At 43.0% G+C, this 25,682-nt stretch overlaps 1 protein-coding gene and 1 long non-coding RNA gene across 7 annotated transcripts in view; one reads left to right on the top strand and one right to left on the bottom strand.

The window, feature by feature from the left end:
- LOC137413649 (uncharacterized) overlaps positions 1 to 20,569 on the bottom strand; it is a 69,190-nt gene extending 48,621 nt beyond the window's left edge. The window contains exon 1 of one of the 2 annotated variants that reach the window (XR_010981718.2): positions 20,357 to 20,569. This is a non-coding gene — a long non-coding RNA (uncharacterized LOC137413649). Of the gene's footprint in view, positions 1 to 558; positions 665 to 20,356 lie in introns of those variants that run through there. The other variant, XR_013621822.1, reaches the window with a different exon arrangement.
- LOC137413623 (mitochondrial proton/calcium exchanger protein) overlaps positions 1,175 to 25,682 on the top strand; it is a 34,277-nt gene continuing 9,769 nt past the window's right edge. The window contains exons 1-14 of one of the 5 annotated variants that reach the window (XM_068099059.2): positions 1,175 to 1,365; positions 1,732 to 1,793; positions 8,966 to 9,188; positions 10,621 to 10,863; positions 10,983 to 11,126; positions 11,230 to 11,367; positions 11,760 to 11,963; positions 13,640 to 13,759; positions 20,926 to 21,057; positions 21,167 to 21,304; positions 21,432 to 21,548; positions 21,824 to 21,958; positions 22,419 to 22,573; positions 22,999 to 23,137. In XM_068099059.2, coding sequence (XP_067955160.2) covers positions 1,747 to 1,793; positions 8,966 to 9,188; positions 10,621 to 10,863; positions 10,983 to 11,126; positions 11,230 to 11,367; positions 11,760 to 11,963; positions 13,640 to 13,759; positions 20,926 to 21,057; positions 21,167 to 21,304; positions 21,432 to 21,548; positions 21,824 to 21,958; positions 22,419 to 22,573; positions 22,999 to 23,137 — 1,935 coding nt within the window. In that variant the 5' untranslated portion in view covers positions 1,175 to 1,365; positions 1,732 to 1,746. Of the gene's footprint in view, positions 1,404 to 1,731; positions 1,794 to 8,965; positions 9,189 to 10,620; positions 10,864 to 10,982; positions 11,127 to 11,229; positions 11,368 to 11,759; positions 11,964 to 13,639; positions 13,760 to 20,925; positions 21,058 to 21,166; positions 21,305 to 21,431; positions 21,549 to 21,823; positions 21,959 to 22,418; positions 22,574 to 22,998; positions 23,138 to 25,682 lie in introns of all 5 variants that reach the window. The other 4 variants (XM_068099065.2, XM_068099076.2, XM_068099072.2 and 1 more) reach the window with 4 other exon arrangements.

The following is a 25,682-nucleotide window of genomic DNA, read 5'->3' as shown; positions in this document are numbered from 1 at the left end:
GCATACGGAAGAAGAATAAGAAACAAAGAAGAAGAAGACGTCTGAATACAAACGGACGCAGATGGGCTTTGCATTTTCAGATGCTTTCGATTTGTTGTTATATATTGACTATTGTTACTATTCATGTATTATACTTGTTAACACAATTATATTCAGGTTACTGCAAAAATCAAAAGTCTATTGTAAAGTACAGGTATACATGTAAGTAGCCGCTTTCGTGTGTTCTCGGCTCGGCTTTCAAGGCACTTGTTTCAATGATCAGTGTTGCTTTAGTGGGGGTCACAAGATGGCCGCCGCTCGGGTTCACAATCGCTGGACCAATCGATGTGGAAGTTTCCCATCCAATTAGAGATTCGCATACGTAATAAATATACAGCTCATTTCAGACGTGTTGGCCTTTTCCCGCAAGTTGTGCGAACAACGAATGACGAATTGATTTTAACACTGAGTTCTTTAACACACGAGAACGGAATGAGATTTGACAATTAAAATGGTGTGAAAGCATGTATTATTGGTATCACGTTCCAACAAGAGCAAAGACATCGCACGATTCCTTACATTTTGGTCCGATCTCGTCAGTAATCTTCTTCCATAATGCAACCTTCACATACACGGATTATTCTTACGAGTCCTTACGGATCGCCAACTCGTAGTCAATCGCAAGCATCCGTAAATAACTCGCTGGTATCCGTAGATAACTCGTCACAACTCGCAACAACTTTTGACATGTCAAAAATCATCTTCCGTTATTTACGGATGCTTGCGATTGACTACGAGTTGGCGATCCGTAAGGACTCGTAAGAATAATCCGTGTATGTGAAGGCACCCTAAGTGAGAGTGGTGCGACAGCCGACAGGTGTAACATACCGTCATACTGTAGGGCCTATAAAGCCGGGTTTCAACCCGTATTTTGACACGTGTTAGTGCGAACCTGTTCTTTTCCTTTGTATTTACAAACGCCGACTAAGCTTTATCCATTTTATTGACGGTGTTTCATCGAGGAATTGCAATGGCGATTCAGTTGAGGGAATTATTATAGGCGGTGTATAATAACATGAGGTGTCTTTTGTATTCCGATATACCATTAATTTTACATTTCGAAGTGATATTAAAGATTTAAGGTACCCATTGCTGTTCAATTCGTTCAATTTGTGGACAAAACATCTTTTAAAATAACGTGAAAGGAAAAAGCGGAGGATGTGACGTCATTTCTGTCACCGGAGCCGGCGATGGTGTGACAGTGTTGGGTCGTTTAAAGGAAGTGAGAGCGAGTGAAACGTAGATTGCTTACCAAGCACCATTGCGGTGACACCCGAGTGATACGGACGCCGAGATCGAGGGAAGGAGCCACCACTGGTACACTAGGTGCGGTTCGTGAGGTCGTCCACGCTTTTGCACCATCGGTAACGCTGTTGTGGGTGTTTGTATGAACTGTGTTGTGATTTTCTCGTGGGACGAATATCGTGGAAGTCACAAATATAACAATGCGCACGTGTAAAGTACAAACTGATCATATTGGAAATGTGTGGAGTGTACCATACTCAGCAGTGTTGTTGTACGTACAGTATGCGATAGGGGGCACCGAGTAGCAGCTGTGTTTGAATAGAGAGAGGGGCATGCTCATGTTGTTGATGGGGTCTTGCGTGATGTGTCATGGGAATTATGATGACGTCTGTTTTAGACTCGAATTTTCCTACCTCGTCAAATTTTAATTGTTTCTTTCAATCTCAGACTATTTGACGAAGGATGGCATTTTTCGGCTGCTGCACTTTCAGATCGCTGTTGTGGACCAGGTAAGTGGCGAATCGATCAGCAGGACAAGCACACCAACCAAAGCACCGATTCGACACCATCTAAAGCACAAATTTGAAACCATCTAAAGCACTGATTCGAAACCATCTAAAGCACTGATTTGAAACCATCTAAAGCAATGCTCGAAATCATCTAAAGTGCTGATTCTAAATCATCTAAATGACTGATTCGAAACCATTTAAAGCACTGTTCGAAACCATCTAAAGCACTCATTTTAAACCATCTAAATCAATGATTCGAAACCATCTAAAGCAATGCTCGAAATCATCTAAAGTGCTGATTCTAAACCATTTAAAGCACTCATTCTAAATCAGATTCGAAACCATCTAAAGCACTTTTCGAAATCATCTAAAGTGCTGATTCTAAACAATATAAAGCATTGATTCTAAACCATCTAAAGCACAAATTTTAAACCATCTAAAGCACTGATTCGAAACCATCCAAAGCACTGATTCGAAACTATCTAAAGCACCGATTCGAAACTATCTAAATTACTGATTCAAAACCATCTAAAGCACTGTTTGTAACCATCTAAAGTGCTGATTCTAAACAATATAAAGCATTGATTCTAAACCATCTAAAGCACAGATTCGCAACCATCAAGCACTGATTCAAAACCATCTAAAGCACTGATTCTAAATCATCGAAAGCATTGATTCTAAACCATCTAAAGCATTGATTCTAAACCATCTAAGGCATTGATTCTATAGCATCTAAAGCACAGATTCGAAACCATCTAAAGCAGATTCGAAACCATCTAAAGCAGTGATTCGAAACCACCTAAAGCACTCATTCGAAACCATCGAAATCGCCGATTCGAAACCATCGAAATCACTGATTCGAAACCATCTAAAGCACTCGTTCTAAGCCATCTAAATCACTGATTTGAAACCATCTAAAGCACTGTTCGAAATCATCTGAAGTGCTGATTCTAAACAATATAAAGCATTGATTGTAAACCGTCTAAAGCACAAATTTGAAACCATCTAAAGCACTGCTTCGAAACCATCTAAAGCACTGATTCAAAACCATCTGAAGCACTGATTCAAAACCATCTGAAGCACTGATTCGAAACTATCTAAATCACTGATTCAAAACCATCTAAAGCACTTCGAAAACATCTAAAGTGCTGATTCTAAACAATATAAAGCATTGATTCTAAATCATCTAAATCATTGATTCTAAACCATCTAAAGCATTGATTCTAAACCAGCTAAAGCATTGATTCGAAACCATCTAAAGGATTGATTCTAAACCATCTAAAGCATTTATTCTAAACCATCTAAAGCATTGATTCTATACCATCTAAAGCATTGATTCTATACCATCCAAAGCATTGATTCTAAACCATCTAAAACACTGATTTGAAACCATCTAAAGTGCTGATTCCAAACAATATAAAGCATTGATTCGAAACCATCTAAAGCACAGATTCGAAACCATCTAAAGCACTGATTCGAAACCATCTAAAGCACTGATTCGAAACCATCTAAAGCACTGATTCTAAACCATCTAAATCACTGATTCGAAACCATCTAAAGCGCTGTTCGAAATCATCGAAAGCACTCATTCTAAACCATCTAAATCACATTTGAAACCATCTAAAGCACTGTTCAAAATCATCTGAAGTGCTGATTCTAAACAATATAAAGCATTGATTGTAAACCGTCTAAAGCACTGATTCAAAACCATCTAAAGCACTGATTCAAAACCATCTGAAGCACTGATTCGAAACCATCTAAAGTGCTGATTCCAAACAATATAAAGTATTGATTCTAAATCATCTAAAGCATTGATTCTAAACCATCTAAAGCATTGATTCGAAACCATCTAAAGCACTGATTCGAAACCATCTAAAGCGCTCATTCTAAACCATCTAAATCACTGATTCGAAACCATCTAAAGCAATGCTCGAAATCATCTAAAGTGCTGATTCTGAATCATCTAAATCACTGATTCGAAACCATTTAAAGCACTGTTCGAAACCATCTAAAGCACTCATTTTAAACCATCTAAATCACTGATTCGAAACCATCTAAAGCAATGCTCGAAATCATCTAAAGCACTCATTCTAAACCATCTAAATCAGATTCGAAACCATCTAAAGCACTTTTCGAAATCATATAAAGTGCTGATTCTAAACAATATAAAGCATTGATTCTAAACCATCTAAAGCACAAATTTGAAACCATCTAAAGCACTGATTCTAAACCATCGAAAGCACTAATTCGAAACCATCTAAAGCACCGATTCGAAACTATCTAAATCACTGATTCAAAACCATCTAAAGTGCTGATTCTAAACAATATAAAGCATTGATTCTAAACCATCTAAAGCACAGATTCGAAACCATCTAAAGCACTGATTCAAAATCATCTAAAGCATTGATTTTAAACCACCGAAAGCATTGATTCTAAACCATCTAAAGCATTGATTCTAAACCATCTAAGGCATTGATTCTATAGCATCTAAAGCACAGATTCGAAACCATCTAAAGCATTGATTCTAAACCATCTAAAGCACAAATTCGAAACCATCTAAAGCACTGATTCAAAACCATCTGAAGCACTGATTCAAAACCATCTGAAGCACTGATTCGAAACCATTTAAAGCACTGATTCGAAACCATTTAAAGCACTGATTTGAAACCATCTAAAGCACTGATTCAAAACTATCTAAAGCACTGTTTGAAACCATCTAAAGTGCTGATTCCAAACAATATAAAGCATTGATTCGAAACCATCTAAATCACTGATTTGAAACCATCTAAAGCACTTCGAAATCATCTGAAGTGCTGATTGTAAACAATATAAAGCATTGATTGTAAACCATCTAAAGCACTGATTCGAAACCATCTAAAGCACTGATTCGAAACTATCTAAAGCACCGATTCGAAACTATCTAAATCACTGATTCAAACCCCACTAAAGCACTGTTCGAAACCATCTAAAGTGCTGATTCTAAACAATATAAAGCATTGATTCTAAACCATCTAAAGCACAGATTCAAAACCATCTGAAACACTGATTCTAAATCATCTAAAGCATTGATTCGAAACCATCTAAAGCATTGATTCTAAATCATCTAAAGTGCTGATTCTAAACAATATAAAGCATTGATTCTAAACCATCTAAAGCATTGATTCTATAGCATCTAAAGTGCTGATTCCAAACAATATAAAGCATTGATTCGAAACCATCTAAAGCACAGATTCGAAACCATCTAAAGCACTGATTCGAAACCATCTAAAGCACTCATTCTAAACCATCGAAATCACTGATTCGAAACCATCGAAAGCACTGTTCGAAATCATCTAAAGCACTCATTCTAAGCCATCTAAATCACTGATTTGAAACCATCTAAAGCACTGTTCGAAATCATCTGAAGTGCTGATTCTAAACAATATAAAGCATTGATTGTAAACCGTCTAAAGCACAAATTTGAAACCATCTAAAGCACTGATTCGAAACCATCTAAAGCACTGATTCGAAACCATCTAAAGCACTGATTCAAAACCATCTGAAGCACTGATTCAAAACCATCTGAAGCACTGATTCGAAACCATCTAAAGCACTGATTCTAAAGCACTGATTCGAAACTATCTAAATCACTGATTCAAAACCATCTAAAGCACTTCGAAAACATCTAAAGTGCTGATTCTAAACAATATAAAGCATTGATTCTAAATCATCTAAATCATTGATTCTAAACCATCTAAAGCATTGATTCTAAACCATCTAAAGCATTGATTCTAAACCATCTAAAGCATTGATTCTATACCATCTAAAGCATTGATTCTAAACCATCTAAAACACTGATTTGAAACCATCTAAAGTGCTGATTCCAAACAATATAAAGTACTGATTCGAAACCATCTAAAGCACTGATTCGAAACTATTTTAAGCACTGATTCGAAACCATCTAAAGCACTCATTTTAAACAATCTAAATCACTGATTCGAAACCATCTAAAGCACTGTTCGAAATCATCTAAAGCACTCGTTCTAAACCATCTAAATCACTGATTTGAAACCATCTAAAGCACTGTTCAAAATCATCTGAAGTGCTGATTCTAAACAATATAAAGCATTGATTGTAAACCGTCTAAAGCACAAATTTGAAACCATCTAAAGCACTGATTCGAAACCATCTAAAGCACTGATTCAAAACCATCTAAAGCACTGATTCAAAACCATCTGAAGCACTGATTTGAAACCATCTAAAGTGCTGATTCTAAACAATATAAAGCATTGATGCTAAATCATCTAACGCACTGATTCTAAACCAACCAACGCACTGATTCTAAACCAACCAACGCACTGATTCTAAACCAACCAACGCACTGATTCTAAACCAACCAACGCACTGATTCTAAACCAACCAAAGCACCGATTCTAAACCAACCAAAGCACCGATTCTAAACCAACCAAAGCACCGATTCTAAACCAACCAAAGCACCGATTCTAAACCAACCAAAGCACCGATTCTAAACCAACCAAAGCACCGATTCTAAACCAACCAAAGCACCGATTCTAAACCAACCAAAGCACCGATTCTAAACCAACCAAAGCACCGATTCTAAACCAACCAAAGCACCGATTCTAAACCAACCAAAGCACCGATTCTAAACCAACCAAAGCACCGATTCTAAACCAACCAAAGCACCGATTCTAAACCAACCAAAGCACCGATTCTAAACCAACCAAAGCACCGATTCTAAACCAACCAAAGCACCGATTCTAAACCAACCAAAGCACCGATTCTAAACCAACCAAAGCACCGATTCTAAACCAACCAAAGCACCGATTCTAAACCAACCAAAGCACCGATTCTAAACCAACCAAAGCACCGATTCTAAACCAACCAAAGCACTGATTCTAAACCAACCAAAGCTCTGATTCGAAACCAACCAAAGCACCGATTCTAAACCAACCAAAGCACCGATTCTAAACCAACCAAAGCACCGATTCTAAACCAACCAAAGCACCGATTCTAAACCAACCAAAGCACCGATTCTAAACCAACCAAAGCACCGATTCTAAACCAACCAAAGCACTGATTCTAAACCAACCAAAGCTCTGATTCGAAACCAACCAAAGCACTGATTCTAAACCAACCAAAGCGCTGATTCTAAACCATCTAAAGCGCTGATTCTAAACCATCTAAAGCACTGATTCTAAACCATCTAAAGCACTGATTCAAAACCATCTAAAGCACTGATTCAAAACCATCTAAAGCACTGATTCAAAACCATCTAAAGCACTGATTCTAAACCATCTACAGCACAGATTCGAAACCATCTAATGTGCTGATTCTAAACCAACCAAAGCACTGATTCCAAACCATCTAAAGCACTGATTCCAAACCATCTAAAGCACTGATTCCAAACCATCTACAGCACTGATTCTAAACCATCTAAAGCACTGATTCTAAACCATCACTGATTTGAAACGATCTCAAGCACTGGTTTGAAACGATCTCAAGCACTGGTTTGAAACGATCTGAAGCACTGGTTTGAAACGATCTGAAGCACTGGTTTGAAACAATCTCAAGCACTGATTTGAAACGATCCCAAGCACCGATTTGAAACAATCCCAAGCATTGATTTGAAAGAATCCAAAGCGCTGATTTGGGACAATCCGAAGCACTGTTTCAAAACCCTCCAAAGCACTGGTTTGAATCCAATCAGACTCGGTGGTGTTCGGGGTGGTACATCCACTATGAGTCTGGGAGGTCGGCGGTTTGAACCCCGGCTGATTCCTACCAAACAATTTGAAAATTTGGTACTTGCTGCTTGCTTGATGCTGAGCATTGAAAGGGATAGAGCACTGTCAAGCAACCATAAGTTGACAACCATTGTGCTGGCTTGATGGGCCTAATAGCCTTCTGCCTTGTAAGTTCCTTGTAAGGGGCAGTGATATTAAGACCAACCAAAGCAGTGAACCAATTGGTCACGAAAATGGTTTCAAACTTGTGTGGATTGTGCACTTTGTAAAATGAAAATGAACAGTGATGTGCTATGAGTGACTTGTAAGTGTCTTGGTATTGCTTGGTTGACCCAGAAGAAGTAATAAAGATCTCATGGCAATCAGGCTCTACTGAACTTGAAATTGTTTGATTAGTCATTGAAATAAATCGTGATTGAAATCTCCATGATGGCATCTGAATTTTTATCCTGTAAAAGAAAATGATTGAGGTGGAATAGTAATGTTGGATTTGCAATTTCCCACCAGCTTTGTCACCATGGATTTTGGTTCTCAGGAATGTTGATCTGTCACTGCAGGTCATGTGTAGGTCTTTAGCCCGTCCCCTGCACCGCAGGAGAAGGGGTTTTGCAACCATGTGTGTGTGGTGTGTGTGTGTGTGTGTGTGGTGTGTGTGTGTGGTGTGGTGCGTTGCGTGTGTCGTAACTCTATTACCATTTGAGCAACTGTCATCAAATTTTCAACAAAGCATTATTGTGAGAATATGAACCGCCTTTAGAGGCCATTTTTCCCCGCAGAGCAGTGGTTGGCCTTTTTCGGGCACCGTGGTCCCTTTTTTGAAGCAATGTTTTATGGCTGGATGCCCTTCCTGCCGCCAACCCTGTTAGTCGCCTCTTGCGACACAGGGAATTACCAGTGAACTGGTACTCAATTTGCCGACCTCAGAAGGATGACAGGCTGAGTCAACCCGCCTGGTGTTAATTCAGCGATTGACCAGAATTCGAACCCAGGATCCTAGGATCCCAAGCCAGCACCCTAACCGCTAAGCCAACACCAGGCTCTATTGTGAGAATATGGAGAAGCCAAATTAATAATTTGGTCAAAAGGTCCAAGGTCAGCGTCTGATGAAAATTGGATTAAAAACGACAATTTTCATCTGATTGATTTGAAATTTGAGCAAGGTTTGCATATTGGGTCACTGAAGCATATTGCTTTTGACATGAAAAGGTCAAGATCACCGAAAATCGTCGGTTATTGTTTATTTTCATGTTTAGCATATGGAAGAAGTCTGAATACAAATTGGGCACCGACGGGCTTTTCATTTTCAGATGCTTTCTAGTTTGTCATTGTGGTTCTATCAGAACATCAGGTAGAATGTGTTGGAACTGAGATTGCATCAATTCGCATTACGACAATTTACTGCTGAGGTTCCATTTTTTTTTTCTTTAGCAGGAACTTCAAGCTGTTGCCCATTTCTGGGCCAACGCGGCCTGGAGCATATATCAGCACTGGTTTCAACAGTTACAACCGACTCACTTATGAGGCCATTGTCGTTGCTCCTTGGCTGCGTCCTCAGAGTAAGAGCTTTTATTCTGGTCCAAGGTGCCTCTTGCATGGATCATCCCAGAGTCTGGATGATTCCAAGGTGGAAAGGTCTTTGCAGACCCTAAAGGTGTGTGTTTGCCTCTGTAATTCTGCCTGACATCTTTGGCCAAAATCCTGATCATTCATATAGGCCATCTGTGCATTAAAGGCCCGGCAATGGTCTTTTAAAGGAAAAGCTTCCTGACTTACCCATCTGGAAAGTCTTGTATGCTCATATAAATATATATTGTTGAAAGGTGGAATAATTGTCTTTCTCTGTGTTGAGATAGACAAATAGAAAGATGTAACATGAAATGCGAGTGTGGGTGGCCTCGTGAACACTGCATTGTAATTCCAGAGGAAAACTCCCGATCAAAGGGAAGGGAGGGGATGGAGGTGAGGGAGTTAATATCTGGCTTATGGCAGCAGTATTGTGGATTTAGATTGTAAGTTTCTAGAAACTGAGTTGAGTTTATGAGAATTAGCATCTCACACGCAAATTGTTGATAAAAATCCATTTGGCTGATGAGTAAACTTCAGGAATGGGAAATGTGGTGGGGGGTACTTTGTGCAGCCGTGTGTCTACCCGTCACTTCGCTCACTGGTTTAATCGAGATATAGCATGTTTCACTTTACATACTTATTGCATGTCTATCTCGGAATCTCAATGAGAATGTAAAATGAAGTGAAACATAAAAAAGGATGTTTATAACAGGTTGTTATTTTTGTTGTTGTTGTTGTTGTTGTTGTTGGTACGCTTCTTCCATGTACAACTGTATTATATGTGCTCCTTCCGTGTCCGTCACCCTTTATTCTAAATGATTCCTGCTATTGTAGAATAATAAAACTATTACCATTGGAACTGCTACTTAAAGCTCCAAATCTTGCTTCTTCCTCTTCCCTTCCTGAAAGATTGGCTTCTAAAAAAAAGGCATTTTTTATGATTAAACGAGCACAAATTTTTGTTCCAAGTAAAAATCTATTATTAGTTTTCCAACTAAGTAAATCTATTATTATTTTTCCAATGGTGCACGGATGGCTTACCATGCCATGATTGCCTGGTGTTGGCTTAGTGGTTAGGGTGCTGGCTTGGGATCCTAGGTTCCTGGGTTCGAATCCCGGTCGATTGCTGAATTAAACACCAGGGTGGTTGACTCAGCCTGTCATCCTTCCGAGGTCGGCAAATTGAGTACCAGTTCACTGGTGATTCCCTATGTGTGCACAAAGGTGACTAACAGGGTTGGTGGCAGGAAGAGCATCCGGCTGTAAAACATTGCTTCAAAAAGGGGACCAAGGTGCCCGAAAAAAGGCCAACCCCTGCTCTGCGGGGAAAAATGGCCTCTAAAGGTGGTTCAATGGTGCACGGATCATCTATTCTGATAAGATAATTCTTTTATTATTCTGCTACAGTATTTAACCCTTGAGAATAAAGTGTGGCGGACTCTGCTCGTTTTAGTAGTCGATTTCCCGATCTCTGATTATTTATTTATAAAATGAAAACATTATGGTTGACATTGCAGGAACAATCGAATAAAACTAAGGATGCAGAATCTTCAGGCACAAGAGTGCCGTCACCTTCCTTGAATCCGCCGTCCTCCATGGTGGAGGCCACCAAGCGTCGCACAATTGTCCAACGTATAGTGGACGAGATTAAGCACTATTATCATGGCTTTCGGCTCCTCTGGAGCGACACGACGATAGCTGGGCGGCTGCTTTGGCGAGTTCTGAATGGGGACCAGCTGATGAGGAGGGAACGCAGGCAGGTAAGTGCCGTTTTCTGGCCTTGTTCTTTATGCTGTTTTGCATTAATTTTGAATGAAAGAAGTTCATCAATGACTTTGATTCCATTTTCAACCTCCTTCCCCAACTCGATGTTCCATAGTTCCTGCGCACTTGTGCAGATCTCTTCCGACTCGTGCCTTTCCTTGTATTCATCGTCGTTCCCTTCATGGAGTTCCTGCTTCCTGTTGCCATCAAGCTTTTCCCCAATATGTTGCCTTCCACCTTTGAAACCTCCTCAAAGAAGGTACTGTCATTTTATTGGTAATTCTAATTGGCAGATGTGGGTCAGGGGGGAAAGACGTGCAGATGTGAGCATCAGACTGAAAGGGTGTGCTTTGTTTGCATAGGAGGAACGGTTGAAGAAGGAATTGAGGGTGAAGCTCGACATGGCAAAGTTTCTGCAAGACACAATTGAGGAGATTGCGCTCACAAAACGGGCTGCCAAGGACACCTCTGCTACGGAATTTTCACAGTTCTTCCAGAAGGTCCGTCATGCCGTGTGTTTGGCTTTGAGTCTTCAAGCTCGATCTATGTTTTATTAAGCCTAATGTTGGTTTAAAGATTAAGGTGGCTGGTCTAACATATTGGGTCTTGAGTTTGAGCCCTTGTCGTGTCATTAAATAACACCAGGTGGGTTGACTCGGTCTGTCATCCTTCCGAGGTCGTCAAAATGAGTACCAGCTTACTGGAAATGGAGCACTGCATCATCGGCACAGCCGTGCTCCCAGCAATGATGAAACCAGCAGCCACAGGCTGCATACGAAATAATGTTTTTTAAGCAAAATGCACACAATCAATTAACCACAATTTCTCCTCCTCCTCCTCCTCCTCCTCCTCCTCCTCCTCCTCCTCCTCTTCCTCCTCCCCACCACCTCAGGTGCGCAGCTCTGGTGAGCGTCCCACTAATGAGGAACTACTTCGCTTCTCCAAGCTCTTTGAGGATGAACTGACATTGGACAGGCTCTCCAGGCCACAGCTCGTCGCCTTGTGCCGCCTACTGGAATTGCAACCGCTTGGCACGAACCACTTTCTGCGCTTCCAACTGCGCATGCGGCTCCGTTCCATTCAAGCTGATGACGGGGTGTGTAGTGTGTACTTTAACAGCTTGATCTAAAAAAAAAAATCTACAAAATTAATTTATTTTATATGTGCAGTTTTGTTATTGAGGAACACTCCCTGTAACTCAGTTTATTTATATGGCTCTCCATTCCATCCCTTCACCCATCCTTGTTGAAGGGTATATCCTTTAGTTTGTAAATAATTGATAAACTGTCCCAGTACTTTTTTTTTATTGTTTTTTTTTTCTTCTTGTTCTCACCACCCCCATTTGTCATTCTGAGTGTTTTTTATCGGAACTATCAAAAGTACCCATCCCCAGTGACGGGAAAAGCTAGCCATGGTGATGGCGAGAATAACCACAGAAGATGACAGTCAGGCAGTTGTCTGGGGAAATTAAATCCATCCTGTAGCGCTCAACTTCACCAAAAGTGGCGCTATTCACACCAACTGGAACAGTGAGGACGTATCGACTACCGATAAGGACGATCGTGCCCCCTTCGCGGATAGGCGGCGCTCTTGCGTCCGCCATTACTGGGAGGCGTTCCGATCCAAACTTGACTCCAGCTGGCTGCGCCAGCACAACTATCATCGCGATCGTACATGGAAAGTGTCCGTGATAATCGTTCTCAAGTGTTTCTCTATATGTGTGGAGCGGTCGTGGACACTTGGCACCTGAAGGCACACGATACAAACCCCGTTTTCGCGATATCGCCGGGCGCCGAAGGCGCTCGGCCATGCCGCCCTGAAGGCACCTGGCACCTGGGGGTACCCGGTTTCCACTTCCACCTGCACCAAACCTATTTTGTTAGCAACCGCGTACCCTATGCTACGCCATGCCGAGCCCCCTTCCTCCTTAGCCCCGAGTTTCTCGACCACTACGATAACGACTCCTCTGACCGACCCGCCTAGGTGCCTGTCCCTTCATCGACTCCTCCATATGGCCAGGTCTTGGCGGCCCGACCACAGCCGCCCCGCATGGATTCTTCGCTCAGAGTCCACCTTCGCCCGGGCCGGCCACCTCTGGCAACTACGGCTAGGCCCCGAGTGGCCGCTGCCGAGCCCCAAGTTCCTTGATCACTAGGGTCGCGACTCGTCTGGCAGACCCGACTGGGCCTCCGTCCCTTCGCGCGGGCCGCCTCACCAGCTCCTTATCGCTTCATCGACTCTTCCATACGGCCAGGTCATGGCGGGTGTATTATTCCCTCAGAGTCCACCTCCGCGCGGGCCGCCACACCGGCTCCTCACCGGTCGTATAGCTCGGTGGACCGGTCGTATCGTCCACGATTCCATCTTCTCCGATGAATCTAACAAACAAATATATTTTGTATCGATATTCTTTCGGCAAAGTGAACTGAGACCGGTAACTGCATGTAATCTGAACGCTGGAGAGCAAGCCGAATGAAGTGGACGCCTCCAAATTATGGCGGCGTCTATAGAGGGCGCCCGTCCATTGAACCCTCCGTCGGATCGGTCTATACCCCATCATTTTTCCAGCGGGATTGAATTTTAAGGCCGAAGGGGCCGCTAACTCTGTTTAAACCTGGCCAGTACAACCCTTTACCTTTGTGACATATTTGGTCCAAATCCATCCAGATGTGAAGGAATGTATATGTAACACACAGACAGATTGGCATTTATAGTTATATACATTTGTTATACTCAGATATCTACTTCCCATCTGTTTTATGTTGTCTACAGCTGATAGCTGAAGAAGGCATGGAAAACCTGTCTGCGGCAGAATTGCAAGCTGCATGCCGTGCACGTGGAATGCGATCGCTGGGGGTCACTCATGAGAGGTTGTTTGCGCAGCTCAAACAGGTGAATGATTGGTACATGCCAATGGCCTGGATGATCATAATTTAAGGGTTGGTTCCTTGTTTAGGTGTGGTTGAAGATGTAATGACATATTTGGTCAAAAAATGTGGTTAACATCTATGACGCTGTATACAGATATTGATTCTCTGGTCTCATTGTACCTCAGTGCTCCCTTTTAATCTCTGGAGACCTCCATGCCATTTTGCTGGGAATCTACGGTATTGCAAAGAACACCTTTTGCGATGCAGCTGCCCTCACTTATTCTCTCTCTTTTCCAACTTGCAAACTCTGCAACTAGAAGTCATTCTTTATTCGAGTTGGTCACATCAAACTTCCCTTCCAGCCTGTCCTGTTCCTCTTTTGCTCCTATTGGCTCTTCTGATGAAGTGTTTTTCATCTTTACAGTGTTTGGAAAGCCACGAATGTGGGTGGAGGTTGTTTTCACCCCTGTCTGTCTTTGTTTGTCTGTTAACAGGATATCTCAAAAAGTTGTCTGAATTCGGACTAAATTTGGTGGGGAGGTTGGGTGGAAAATTAGGTTTTGGTGAAGATCCAGATCCAGATACTAAAATTTTAAAAGTGATTCTTCACCATTGAGAGATGGGATCAAAAATGAGTATACAGTAACACGATATTTCAAAAATTTGTTGGCGATTTATGACAAAACTAGGTGTATGGGTCGGATAGGTAACAAAACGAGCCGATTAGATTTTGGTTCAGGCCAGCAGATTTGTCCTCTTCTGTTTGCCGTTCTAGTCTCATTCTGTTCCCTTATCCACCGTTTCCCCCATAACAAATTGCTCCCTTCAGCATGTGGACGTCTTTCCTTCCAAGGTTGAGGAGGAGTACCTTGTCTAGCTTGACATAACTTCTGTAATTGGTCCTCATTCTGTTTGCACAGTAAGTCTCAAACATGGTGTTTTGGTCCCATCCTCCTTTTTTTTCCAGTTATTTCTCAGATGGTCTCCTGCCTTCTTCTTAGAAAGTTGCAAACATCACCCATATTCACAAAAAGAGATCAAAGTCTAATCTACTCAACTACGGACCCATCGCAAGTTGGGGGATGAAATCTATAATTGCCGCAAACCTATTCTCCAACTTTATAATCTCAGACCAACAGTTCGGGTTCTGCACTACTATGGTTATCTTTCTTCTTTAAACCCAACTATAAATGAATGCACTAACTCTCAAATGAGAGATCGGGGCCATTTATTTGGACATCTTTCAAGCTTTCAATTTTGTATCTGCCACTCGGCCATACTTTCCAAGTTGTCCACTACGCAGGCCGTCTGAGCCAGAGGTCTGATATCCGATAACCTTTACTGTGTTCTTTTTAATTATTACGATTCCCCAATAATCGCTCAATAGATAACCAAAACTGGTGGTGGGTCGCACGCGTTGGCAAAATACTGGAACACGTTTTAGAATTAAAATGTTTATTATAATAAATATGTGGTGGTGTGGAATGGACAAGACACTAATGACTATGCGGTACATTCCTTCACTGAAAAGACAAGAAAAGAGGAAGAAGGAACACGTGAACTTATGTGCAACTAACAGCTTTACACACTCCTGGTTAACGCGTTTTCGCTGATACACAATTCATACACTAACAAACATTTTTCACGATACGCCACTTATTGCAAATTAACATCCATTAAATTGGTGGGGTGCCAATAAACGGTTTTTAAATTTTAAATCTGCACATCGTCATCCCTGCTTTGTTTTTAATCTGTATAAGAACCACCTTTTTTTTTTTTTTTTTTTTTTTTTTTTTTGTATACAAGATCGAGGCTCGTGAAAGAGCGAACATTAATCACACAGAAAGACAAACCGACACATAAAACATATAACATCGGGAGCGGTAGACAAGATGGGGAGAGAGGGGGAAGGACACAAACACAACATTTGAGAGCAGGGACCGAGAGACATGGAGACATCGAGAGATCTGAGAGAGGGCGAGGGCTTTGGGGGGGGGGGGGGGCATGGGAAGGGGGCGGTGGGAGAGGTATAAAACATATGGACACTGCCAGGACTTCCAGGAAAGAAGTTGGAATTTCAAACAAGGTGGATCTGGGGTGAATTAGCGGGGGTAGAAAAGATCAAGGTTTTGGATGGGGGAAGATAAGAGATGGTGGTGAACAGCTGTTTTAAAGACCTGGAGGGAGGAGTGGGATTGAAGGGAGTGAGGGAGTTTGTTCCAGAGGCGGGAGAAAAGAGGAATGAAAGAGTGAAGGTGAGCAGAGAGCCGAGATTTCGGCAGTTTAACCATCAGAGGGTTGCTGGCAGATCTTGTGCGACCTGTAGGAATATTTGGGGGACAGAGCACAGAGAGAGCTGGGGGTGCAAGTCCGGAGAGGAGTCGGTAGAAGACAGAAAGACCACCTACCTGCCTGCGGTGAGTGAGTGAAAGACCCTCAGAGATAGCTTCATCGCGGGAGATTCCAATAATTCTGAAAGCTTTGGTTTCAACAGCGTGAAGCCGAGCTAGGTGTGAGGCAGGAGCACCGGCCCATAGGGGAGAACAGTATTCCATTGAGCTGCGGATGAAAGCCTTGTATGTGGTGAGGAGCTCAGGTGTGCCGAGGAAGGACTTCGCACGACGGAGGATGCCCAGTCGGCGACTGGCTTTGGAGGCCAGCTTGTCCTTTCGAGGACATTCTCCCCCACAGAGCAGGGGTTGGCCTTTTTCGGGCACTGTGGTCCCCTTTTTGCAGCAATGTTTTACAGCCGGATGCCCTTCCTGCCGCCAACCCTGTTGGTCGCCTCTTGCGACACACAGGGGATTACCAGTGAACTGGTACTCAATTTGCCGACCTTGGAAGGATGACAGGCTGAGTCAACCCCCCTGGCGTTAATTCAGCGATCGACCGGGTTTCTAACCCAGGATCCTAGGATCCCAAGCCGGTTTGTTTTTTAATCTGTATGTCATACTGTATTTCAGACATGATAATCGAGTGATATCAAGAACTTTTGTTGTGAGTCATTTTCGTAAAACTTTCCCCAAACCCTACAAAATGAGTGGAAACTAGAACGGGCACTCGGTAGAGCGCATACCTTCGCCGCAGCTACTGTTCTGTACTTGGCATGGGAGTGTAGGGAACAGAACAACAAAAATACGATTTTGACCTTTTCGTGACCTTGACCTTGACCTTTGACCCGATTGCTCCCAAAATCTAATCAAATGTGTCCCGTATAATAACCAATCATCCCACCAAATTTCATGCAATTCGGTTGAATACTTTTTGAGTTATGCGAATAAAATACACACACACACACAGACATCTATCTATAATTCCAGTAATCTCTGTCTGTCTGTCTGTACGTCTGTACGTTTGTCTGTGACCGCTGTTTCTCGACAACCACGGGTCCGATATACTTTTAACTTGCCAGGTATATTGCTGGGGACCCGAGGATGTGCCTTTTCAAGGTTTCATATTAATCGGACAATTACTTACCGAGCTATGTCCAAAAAACGATTCAACCAATCAGAGAGCAGCGAACGATCGCGTGTGCCGAACGTGGCGGGCACACTCTGCCTCGGATGGCACATTTGAGAGCGTATTCATTTATTTCACGTTTGCAAACTATGTTGGCGTTAAACTATGTTTTACAACTAATAAAAACGAATTTGCGATTCATTCGCTTTCCTGCGCGTTTGTGTACGCGATGGCGATTTCTTTACCAAACTCCGGAAGCCGTTCGCTTTGGACCGAACCATTTCATGTAAATAGAGGGGGGGGATTGTCACCACTCGCAAGCCGTTCGCTTTGGACCAAACCATTTCATGTAAATAGAGGGGGGGGATATAATTTTAGATATATATATAGTACGGGCATGCCCTAGTACAAATAAATACACAGCGATCAAAACATAACCTTCCGCTTTTGCGAAGGTAATTAAGCGACCAGCATCTGCTCCATCAAGCACTCGTGGTCGTGGTTCGTCTCGCCACTTTATTACTTTATTACGTTGGCTCACCACACGCACATCTCCAGGCCTCCACACGCAATCTCTTCTCCTTTTATTAGTGATTACAGTATTGTACTCGTTTGTTATGGCTGCGCCGACGAAGTCGCCGCAGGCGTTATGTTTTCAGGTTGTCTGTCCGTCCGTGATAGGTTTTCGTTACCGTGATAACTTGGGAACGGATGACGGGATATTGGTCAAACTTGGTGCAGGTATGTATACTGAGGTAAAGATGAACTGATTAGATTTTGGGGTCAAAGGTCGGAGGTCACGTTATGTAAAAATCCTGTTACCGTGATAACTTCTGAACCAGTGATGCAACTCTTACCAAATTTGGTACAGGTATGTATGATGATGCAAAGATGAACTTATTTGATTTTGGGGTCAAGAGGTCAAAAGTCAAAATCTGTAATATGTCTATAACTTGAGAACAGCTGAAGGGATCTAATCCAAACTTGGTACAGGTATGTATAATGATGGAAAGATTAACTGATTATATTTTGGGGTCAAAAGGTCAAATGTCCCACCAGGTAACATTTCTGTTACCGAGCTAACTCATGAACCAGTCATGGGATTTTCACCAAACTTGGTATAATTATATATTATGATGCAAAGATTAACTGACTGATTATATTTATTTTCGGGAGCAATTGAGGCTGCTGTCAGTTGCCTATACACCGCCCAGCGTAGGGTAGCAGGGTAGCTGTTTTTCAGCTACCTCAGGGAGTGAAGTCCCTACCCTATGCGAGTTCAGGCTCAGCTGACTCCCGCTGACTGCCTGGTTTGAGCCCCCTGTCCAGGGTACCTGATCCCCACCGCCTTGTGGGGGGAAGCCTCTTTAGGCTAAGGCTATTAGAAGGACACTCAGATATCAATCTTCACCTGTAGGTCAGCCTGGGCAACGCTACACCATGGATAAATATGCACATGAAAGCCAGTGGTGGCACAAATTTAGGCATCACTGTGCAGCATCTGCAGACAGCTGTGTCCACTTTGAACATCAAGGGCAGCCTTAGTCATACCGACGACCTGGCCAGTCTGTTGCACTTATGTGCATCGGACTTCACGTTGCATTTACTTCACCTGCAGCCAACGATGCTCATATGAATAGAGAATGCGAGAGGATTAGCACACACCTCTATCACTTTAATCGTGCAGGTTTTTCCTTTCATTGGCACCAGCTCACCACCCATTTTTACCTATTCAGCCATCACACAATGCCCAATGCTTCGTGAGCATGCCAACAAAGGGAAGAGATTTGTCGAAAGCGACGACTTGCACCATGACCATCATACACCGCCCGAGTAAGGGTATGTGTCAGAAGAACGTGTTGCATGCTTGGAACAAGATTGCCCCGTAGGACGGCTACTCCGCTAATATCCCTAATACAGGAGTAATTCTACCCTACTCAAACACACGGTCCATACTATTCTTACCAAATTCTATCTATGGATCCCAACATTCCACATAACAGTATTTAGGCTCCTCTCCTTGATGTTTTTTCAGATCTTCTCTACAAGTGGAAACGACAAATTGGTATTGATTGTGTTTTGTCTCAATCTCTCAAGGTTGGTGTACCTCAAGTCAGCGTTATCGGACCGACTTTGTTCTTGGTAGACATCAATGCTACTTGACTTCACCACTTCCCTGGATAATCCTTTGTGCAGTTGTGGATGACCCCATCCTGTACAGAACAGTACACCATCCTTCTGAGAGTCAGGCTGCTGTAGCATTCATCACTGTAGATAAAATGTCACTGGTCATCTACCTGGGATATGTCTTTCAACGCAGGAAAATTATATGCTCTCACGTTGTTCCTCTGCAAGGAATGTCTTTCAAACCAGAGTACTTCTCTGACCAAACCCTTGAAGCGGTGCAGTCCCTGGAACACCCAGGCCTCGTAATCGGTCATGATCTGTTTTGGGTGGACCACATCATCAAACTGGCCTTTAAGACAGGCCAACAGCTCTGGATATTTTGCAGAGCTAACTCCATTTTGAGCCGTTCACAGGTAATTGCAGTGTGTTAGGCCTTCATGCAAAGTATCATGGAGTATGGGTCCACACACAAGGCTGGTTCACCTACTTCCCATCTTGTTCTGCTGGAAGTCATTGAGTCCAGTGCTGTTTGTATTATTGTCATATCTTAGCAAGAGGCCGAATCCCAAGTCTCCCTTTCATTCACCGTAGGCAGGTTTGCAGACTCTCAGAGTTCTATTACCTCACTTCTGGCATCACTCCTCCTTCCATTTCGCTCCTCCGTCCTCCCCAAGCCTATCCAGGTTGCACGTGTTCTTCCAGTAGCCCACCTGCTTTTTTTCTTCCAGCTGGATGCTCACTTCTATTCCTTCATCACGCAACTCTTTCTTCTGTGTAACCAACTCCCTATATCAGTCTTGTCATGTCCCTCCCTTCAATCCTTCAAGAATGTTGCCCGTTGAAACATCATGCTTTCTGCCATACCCACCCCTGCTCTCTTCTCCTCTCGCTGACCCCACACCTGACCCCACTTCCCCATCCCACTGATCTCTGCCACTTTCAATCTGTCCCTGCTTCCCTTTTCCATTTTAGTTACTCTGTGTGCCTAGATTTCTGCATCCAAAAAAACAGGACCACGGGTCCTGAAGCTCACCTGGATCAGGAGCAACAGTCACACAGACCCCGTGCTGTGAACAAACTTTGGCACATCATGGGCGATGAAGGTTGTGATCACGTTTCATCAAAATTCTAGACCTCCGTAATGAGCGCAGATTTTGATGTGGTCAATACACCTTCGTTAGGCATCAGATATGAAGGTTGTGGCCAAGTTTCATCAACATTTTGTGTATGGTTCAAGCGATAATGACTGAAGTGTTTACAGACTTACTCACTCACTGGCTGACTTACCTACGGGCACTGCTCGATCACATAAGCTCACTGGACTAAAGTTCAGTTGAGCTAAAAATTAACAATGAGTTTCGAAGATTGTTAAACTTTTCACCAACAATCATTTGGTTTTGTTTCTTTGGCAAAGGCCAGTCTCGTGTATCTTTTTCATTACTTTAGCTTACCATTTGTATGCTTGTGATATTGATAAATGGAAACATCTGCTGATCATTTTGTTTGATATTTTCAAAAACAAATACTTTTCCTCATTTATTGATCAGATTATAAGCTGTTGAAAAATCCGACACACAACTTTATGATGCCTCGCTTTCTCAGTGGCTGGAGCTTCACCTCGATGCTCGAATCCCAACGTCTCTCTTGCTGCTTTCACGTGCCATGTACCTGCCGGATACCCTGAGCCCAGCAGACCAACTCACAACCACTATCCAGGCCTTGCCCGAGAGTATGGTGAGGCCGCTGATAAATTTGAAGCAGGGAGGTCGGAGATAGTGGACTTGGCATGAGACCTTGAAGTGGGGATGGAGGACAATGAGATGCATCCTTTTTCCCCCCCAAGGTTAAGGAAGTGGAAGTTATTGCTGGTGAGCTTGAAGGTGTGGCTGTTGACAACAAGATCCGTTTAGAGGCCACTCTGCAGGAAGAGGCGGCGATCAGACAAGAGAAGGAGGAGCACGAGGAAGCAGAGAGAGAGCAGGTGAGTACCCTGCAGGAAAGTTGAGTATTTTGCAACGCCATGTGACGTATCCACAGTAAAGCGAGTCTTTCCTCTTTATCGTTATTTTGTAATAAAACGTTCTTTTGTTTCCTGTTTATTCCTGGAGAAAAATATAGAGACTGCAAGTGCAGCCCTGGAAGTACCTCCAGCAGATGGAACTGAGGCTCCTTTCCAATCTTCGGAATCTTTAACTGATACGGCTCCAATCATTTCTGAAGAAAGTGTGAGTGACTGCTCAGCATCAGATTTAAATGTTGGCGTAACAGGGTTTGGTTTGCTACCTGGTGTAGTGAATGGTTTAAAAAAAAAGTCAATGTCTGATTATGAAGTAACTGGATCAAGCAGTCATTCTCGTATTGAAGTACAGCAGCGTGATTCTTACCAGTTTAATGATGGTTGCACCTGGTACTTTATGTATCTAGACGAAGGAAATTTGACTGTAGTTTTAGAGATATTGTTACGCTTGACAGATTCCCCTTGTAAATTGTTGTTTTGCAGTCTGAAGTGCTGACAAAGGAGGAGGTTGAACGCTTGAACGATGCCTGTGAAAAGCTACAGCAGCAGCGGGAACAATTGGGCCGAGAGAAAGACGACCTGAAGGAGCTCAAAGAGGACCTGCAGGAGTATACAGAGGTCAGGGGTCAGAGGGTGTTATTATGACAGAAATGAGGAGCTGATGCTCCAGGTCCCCCGCCTTTTGGGTGGTCCGACGACTAGATCTGTGTAATATGAAAGCTAAATCTTAAACGTTTTTTTGAAATACCGCGTACACAAGCCAAGTTACCGAGATGGATGCCATGGCAGCATAATTCAGTCAATTACAGCCCTGATCTAATCTGGTTGAGATAATTTCATGAGGAATAGATAGCTGCAATATGAAAGCTACACGTTCAACGGTTTTTGAAATACGGCGTACACAAAAGTACATGGACGGATGATCGTTTGGGTGGTCGGCGCATTTTAATATTCCCTGTCTCTGACCTTGTCGGGGGAGCGGGGGACAAAAATAGCATGAAAAATGTGGATAGGCAATGGGCTAAATGAAGAGAACGTTCAGGAACGGCGTGATGTTTTGGGTTTCTTTTCCCCACAGGATGTGGCTGAGGTTATCGATTTGGTGAGAGAGATTGGGGAGCCTGGCCTTGAAGAGTCGCCCGTGAGTCGACGTCTTTCTCAGCGCGTCTCGCGCATGGTTGCCAGCATTGACGGTCTCGTCCGGCAACTTGAGGGTGGAGAGAAGGTTGCAGGGTAAGTGAGCAAAGATCCTTTATTCAAAACGCACTCTCCTCCATTGTTTCACACTCCTCTTTTCTATTTCGTGTAACTGTCTTCCTGAGTCCATTGGCGTGAGCTCTTCCCGATAGGATTTCTAATCTGCTACACATGTGCTCCTCATGGTCTCTTCCATTCCCACTACTGAGCTTTACTACATCTGTTGAGGCTTTGTTTTCCCATCCTTTTCCTTTTATTCCTCCCCTGTGATAGATCCCACTATTTTCTCTTTGGCTGGTTTTGTCTGTTTATCCATTCCCCCCTGTCACCTCTTTATTCTGCTCTTCCATGAGCAGATACCTGTATAAAACGTTTTTGTTTTTTTTCCTTATTCCACTGTATATTTAATGGTGGCATAACTAACTACCTCTTCATCATTATCATTGCCTTTCTCTGTCCAGATCCAACCTGGTGCGCTGTGATGAGGTTTTGATGTCAGTGCGTGCCATGAGGGCTGTACCTGACAGCAAGCTAACTGCGCTTGCACGTACACTCGACGACAACAGTGATGGCATCATCGACATTGATGATGTATTAAAGGTAGAGCTGGGTCTTTGCCCTCTTAGCTTTGTCCCCGCCTTCTTGTGCCTGACCTCACCTTCTTGCACATGACTTTATTTCATTGCATTTATAAAAACTTTTATTGTTGCCGAACGTTTCAAAAGCATCCCGAGCTGCAAGGCTTCCACCATGAACTGCAAATATTGCAGCGGGCAACCTCTTTATGCACCAGTTTAGCTATAGCAGGGTTTAATTTTGACCAAAAAAAAAAAAAAACCACCTTTAGAGGCCATTTTTCCCCGCAAAGCGGGGGTTGGCCTTTTTCGGGAACCGTGGTTGTTGTTGTTTTTCGGTCCCCTTTTTGAAGCAATGTTTTACGGCCGGATGCCCTTCCTGACGCCAACCCTTTTTGCCACCTTTAACGACAAACAGGGAATTACCAGTGAACTGGTACTCAATTACCAGTTTAATTTTGACCGGTCATGGTTTTTGAGCTGAGTTGTGACAGTTATCTCCCAACACAAGCCTTGTGTTGTTTCTCACGCTCCGTTAACAATGGCGCCGAAGCGTAAAATGATGGAGAAAAGAAAAGTCACATTTTATTTATTCGCTAGTTTACGGAGCTGCAGAACGATTTATGAAAGCTAAAGCATCGAAAGCATCGAACACATCGACAGTTTACAAAGCAAAACGATTTGAGATGAATAGGGAAGGGATGGTGGTGGGGGCTTTGAACTCGTTACAGAAAGGAGGAGAGGCACACGTTTAATCTGCTTCAGCATAACAGGAGACTTAATCGCAAGGCCAATTAATTTATTAGTCCCCTACTGGTGTACACCGGAGGGGACTATAGGTTTGCACTCCATCCCTCAGTCTGTCAGTCTGTCAGTCCGTCACGCAAAGAACAGCTTTCCGGACTTTTTTTCTAAACTCTTAATGCTAATGATTTCAAACTTGGTACACGGTTTCCTCATGATAAGCTACAGATCAAGTTCGAACTTCACACCGTTTCGATCATTTTTGACAAAGTTATGGCACTTTGAACTTTGGTAATTTCCCCAACAGTTTTCCGGACGACAGACTGCCGGTCGGGGACATGTATTGCAGCGCAATACTCAGAATGCTTGTTTATATGTGTACATATCTACATATCTATATATATATAAATAATGATGAAGTTTATCTGTTTATCTCAGTTTCTTTTGGCTGCTGCCCACCTTCCTCTATATTTTCTTGAAGCACAGGAACCTAGCCCCCTTTTTCCCCATACATAGGCCCTTGGTTTTAACTATCTTGATTTTCAACATCACTACATTTTCCAGGAATGTAACCCCTAGGGTATTTAAGGATTTACTGTGCATGTATGTACAAACACACACACATATCTATATGTTTATATGTGTGTGTCAATGCCAGTTCCCACTCGCAAAAGTAATTAATTTATTGTGGAAGTATATTATCTTTCAAATATCTTTCGTGGCTATATTTCCGAAACTTTAACTGTATAATCGATGCCTAAACAGGATGGATATGTGGCGGGCTTTTTCATAAGTTGCAGGATAGGTTTCCTGGAAAAACCACATTTCCAAGCTGGCCTCCAAAGCCAGTGGCCGACTGGGCATCCTCCATCGTGCAAAGTCCTTCCTTAGCATACCTGAGCTCATCACCCACATACAAAGCTTTCATCCGCAGCTCCATGGAATACTGCTCTCCCCTCTGGGCTAGTGCTCCTGCCGTACACCGAGCTCGGCTTCATGCTGTTGAAACCAAAGCTTTCAGAATCATTGGAATCTCCCGCGATGAAGTTAACTCCGAGGGCCTTTCACTCACTCATTGCAGGCAGGTTGGTGGTCTTTGTCTTCTACCTACTCCTCTCCAGCCTTGCTCCCCCTGCTCTCTCTGTGCTCTGTCCCCCAAATATTCCTGCAGGTCGCACAAGATCTGCCTGCAACCCTCTTATGGTTAAACTGCCAAAATCTAGACTCTCTTCTCACCTTCACTCTTTCATTCCTCTTTTCTCCCGCCCCTGGAACAAACTCAATCCATCATCAAACTCAAACTTCTATCTTCTGTAAAATTCTATAAAACTCAAACTATAAAACTTCAAATTCGACACCCTCTTCTATCCCACTTCTCCCTCCAGGTCTTTAAAACAGTTGTTCACCACCATCTCTTATCTTCCCCCATCCAAAACCTTGATCTTTTCTACCCCTGTTAATTCACCCCAGATCCACTTTTTTAATATACCAACTTCTTTCCTGGAAGCCCTCGCAGTGTCAATGTGTTTTATACCTCCCTCCCCCCCTTCCCATGCCTCCTGCCCTCTCCCTCCCACAGATCTCCCGATGTCCCTGCTCTCAAATGTTGTACTTGTGTGCTTCCCTCTCTCTCCCCATATTGTCTCCCGCTGCCTTTATTATATGTTTTATGTGTCCGTTTTTTTTTTTTTGTGATTAATGTTAGCTCTTACATGAGCCTCGATCTTGTATACAAAAAAAAGGCCCCTGTCCTGATCAGGACCTTGCAGCAAGTGCAGTGCATGCGTTCATGGCTCAGTCATATTTGAGAGGTGGTTATTTGGAGA

The sequence above is a fragment of the Myxine glutinosa genome, chromosome 1, assembly GCF_964187855.1.
Source record: "Myxine glutinosa chromosome 1, kmMyxGlut1.1, whole genome shotgun sequence".
Lineage (NCBI taxonomy): Eukaryota > Metazoa > Chordata > Myxini > Myxiniformes > Myxinidae > Myxine > Myxine glutinosa.
This window is presented reverse-complemented; position numbering and strand designations above follow the sequence as displayed.